At 43.7% G+C, this 3,235-nt stretch overlaps 1 protein-coding gene across 4 annotated transcripts in view; it reads right to left on the bottom strand.

The window, feature by feature from the left end:
* Positions 1 to 3,235, bottom strand: part of ZC3H12B (zinc finger CCCH-type containing 12B) — a 52,724-nt gene that overhangs the window by 35,029 nt on the left and 14,460 nt on the right. For all 4 annotated transcript variants that reach the window (XR_010475569.1, XR_010475570.1, XM_065077271.1 and 1 more), the window contains exons 3-5: positions 2,820 to 2,959; positions 1,882 to 2,116; positions 1,677 to 1,783 (exon numbers count right to left, since the gene is read on the bottom strand). Coding sequence is in view for 2 of the 4 variants with exons in the window: in XM_065077271.1 (XP_064933343.1) it covers positions 1,677 to 1,783; positions 1,882 to 2,116; positions 2,820 to 2,959 (482 nt within the window). In the remaining 2 variants the exon portion in view is untranslated. The remainder of the gene's footprint in view (positions 1 to 1,676; positions 1,784 to 1,881; positions 2,117 to 2,819; positions 2,960 to 3,235) is intronic.

Below are 3,235 nucleotides of genomic sequence, written 5' to 3'. Positions count from 1 at the left end.
CTGCAAGAAAAGTGTTTTCAGGTTAAATAAACCAAAAAACCCAATCAATACCACCAGTTGCTATCTTTTTTCTTTGTATCACAGTATCACAGTATGTTTGGGACGGGAAGGGACCTCAAAAGATCATCCAGTCCAATCCCCCCATGGAGCAGGAACGCCCAGGTGAGGTCGCACAGGAGCACGTCCAGGCGGGTTTTGAATGTCTGCAGAGAAGGAGGCTCCACAAACCCGCTGGGCAGCCTGTTCCAGGCTCTGCCACCCTCACTGAGAAGAAGTTTCTTCTCAAATTTAAGCGGAACCTCTTGTGTTCCAGCTTGACCCCATTACCCCTTGTCCTATCGTTGTTTGCCACCGAGAAGAGCCTGGCTCCATCCTCATGGCACTCACCCTTTATATATTTATAAATATTGATAAGGTCCCCCCTTAGTCTCCTCTTCTCCAAACTAAAGAGCCCCAGCTCCCTCAGCCTTTCTTCATAAGGGAGGTGCTCCACTCCCTTAATCATCTTGGTTGCCCTACGCTGGACCCTCTCCAGCAGTTCCCTGTCCTTCTGGAACTGAGGGGCCCACAACTGGACACAATATTCCAGGTGTGGTCTCACCAGGGCAGAGCAGAGGGGAAGGAGGACCTCTCTCCATCTACTGACCACCCCCCTTCTAATACACCCCAGGTACCATTGGCCTTCCTGGCCACAAGGGCCCAGGGCTGGCTCATGGTCATCCTGTTGTCCACCAGGACCCCCAGGTCCCTTTCCCCTACACTGCTCTCTAATGTGTAATTTCCCAACCTATACTGGAACCTGGGGTTGTTCCTGCCCAGGTGCAGGACTCTACACTTGCCCTTGTCAAATTTCATCAGGTTATTCCCCGCCCAACTCTCCAGCCTGTCCAGGTCTCTGATGGCAGCACAGCCTTCTGGCGTGTCAGCCACCCCTCCCAGCTTGGTGTCATCAGCAAACTTGCCGATAGTGCACTCTATTCCCTCGTCCAAATTGTTAATGAATATATTGAACAACATTGGCCCCAGCGCTGACCCCTGAGGCACTGCACTGGATACTGGCCTCCAGCTGGACTCCGCACCATTGACTACCGCTCTCTGGCTTCTCTCCTTAAGCCAGTTTGCAACCCACCTCACTGCTCTATTGTCCAGACCACACCTCCTCAACTGAGCTGTGAGGATGCTGTGGGAGACTATCTTTTACCACTTCTCAATAGTAATATTTCTATATTAACCCCCCAAGGAATAATTATATATAGTGTCCACAGGCAGTCACAGACTCGCTGTCTGTATCCATGTATATCACTGCATCAAGGGCAAAGACACATTACTTCTGTTACAGCTGGCTCGTGATTTCAATATTGATGACATACTCAACGCTATATAAATCAAACCAGCTCTAACACAGTTTGCATAGTTGTGAATCTTCTTCCTTTAATGCAAATCAGAAGAAAATAGCAAAAAAATGTGTTATCCACAAGGTATATCTGGTAATCCTTAATTTTCTGCTTTTTTTTTTTTTGTTAATTATTATGTGTATGAAGGGTATAAAAACTGATATAGTGCTCAGATGACATTAGGAAAATTGTGCTTTTTTTTCCAGTAACAACAAGATATTAATTAATTGCTTGCTTCACCTATCTTTGAATACAATGAAGCAATCTGACTTAGGCACTTACCATAAGGACATGGTTGTTTCTTATGTTCAGGAATAACTGGCCTTTTCCTTAAGAAATTTTCAAGGCTTGGACCATGGCGTCCTAAAGGATCATCAGGAGGCATAAACCTAAGGGGAAAGAAACGAAATGTGAATCTCAGTTATTAGCGAGGATGCTGAACTAGCAAATTCCCTTACTTCTGAAGAAAAAAAACCCCACGACATACTTGTCATTCACAAACGAATACATTAGCAGCCGTTCCTCTATGAACTTCTTCCATTCTGGCTTTTCATTTTGAAGATCCCGATAGTTGTCATTTGATACAATGATGCCATCCGAGTCAAAAGCAAGTTTTACTATGAATCGATCATCATAGCAAACTACTCTTCTTCCCTGAACTCTTCGAGATGGGGTAAAAACAAGGATTTTTTCTTTCTCCAATTTACGTAAGATTTCTTGATCTGTAAAATAATGTTAGTTGAGCAGCTTTTATAAAAGTTCTAAAAGAAAGAAATGCAGTCTTTTAAATATGAAACTTCTTGCCTTCCTTTCTGAGAAAGTATTTTGCAATTATGTTCACATACAGTCCCCATTATCATTTTAAAAACACCCAGATGCAGAGAGCCATTTTATTTCTGAGATTCAAAGTTCTGGGTAAATATTCAGTATTTAAGCTACGCCTCTGTAAACAAACACGTACATCTACTCAGTCTTTCTGAACACGTCAAGCAGTTGGTTGTTGCGCTATTGTAACAGCCTTCTTGACAGCCTGGAGTGAAGCCTGAGTGCTGTCTATTGCTCCAAACACATGCTGCCTGCTCGCCGAGACCCCGGCCCGATAGCGCCGACTTTACACACACCCAGCAAGTAAGAATCAGTCCCTACGTGCTTAACAACGTTTGCTAATGGGAAAATGATGACTACTGCTTCGCAGAACTGTTGAAACGATCCCGTAATGTTACAAAAACCCAGCACTGTTTACAGATGCAGATACGTAAGTGCTTGTTTCCAGTGAAACTGTTGTTTTCAAACCAACAGTTGAGTACAACATCACACTCACAGTATGTGGCACCCATCAGAAACATGATGCAGGTGCATCTTCATGCAATACTTTATTTTTTTTTCTTTTTAACCACGGGGTCAAAGAAAATCTTGATCTGTTACCTGTAATCGGTGCATCAGGTCGAGACTGCTCCTTTCTCCATGCAGGTACAAACACAGTGATATCTTTATGTCCTTTTTCCAGAAACCAGTCAACAGCCAGTTGAATTCCCCGACAGGAAAATCCTTCTTTATTCCCATGGCTGAAAGTTTTAGAAATAGCAAGGACAAAAGTTACATTTGGATTTGGTTTTTTGCTGTGTTTTTCCTTCTAAAGCTGCCATGGCCTAAGGGCATCAGGGAAACAACGTCTGCAAGGACAGGCAAACCTGGTCATCAGACCAGCCTACACAGCTGGAAGAAGACAACTGTCCAGAGCTATTCAGCTACCGGATTACAGCAACACCGCTACTTAAAATTCTAGAAATAGTCAAATTTCACTCTCCCAAAAGCAAAAACAAATAAACAAAGTTTTTCTG

Source organism: Columba livia, chromosome 12 (genome assembly GCF_036013475.1).
Source record: "Columba livia isolate bColLiv1 breed racing homer chromosome 12, bColLiv1.pat.W.v2, whole genome shotgun sequence".
Classification (NCBI taxonomy): domain Eukaryota; kingdom Metazoa; phylum Chordata; class Aves; order Columbiformes; family Columbidae; genus Columba; species Columba livia.
This window is presented reverse-complemented; position numbering and strand designations above follow the sequence as displayed.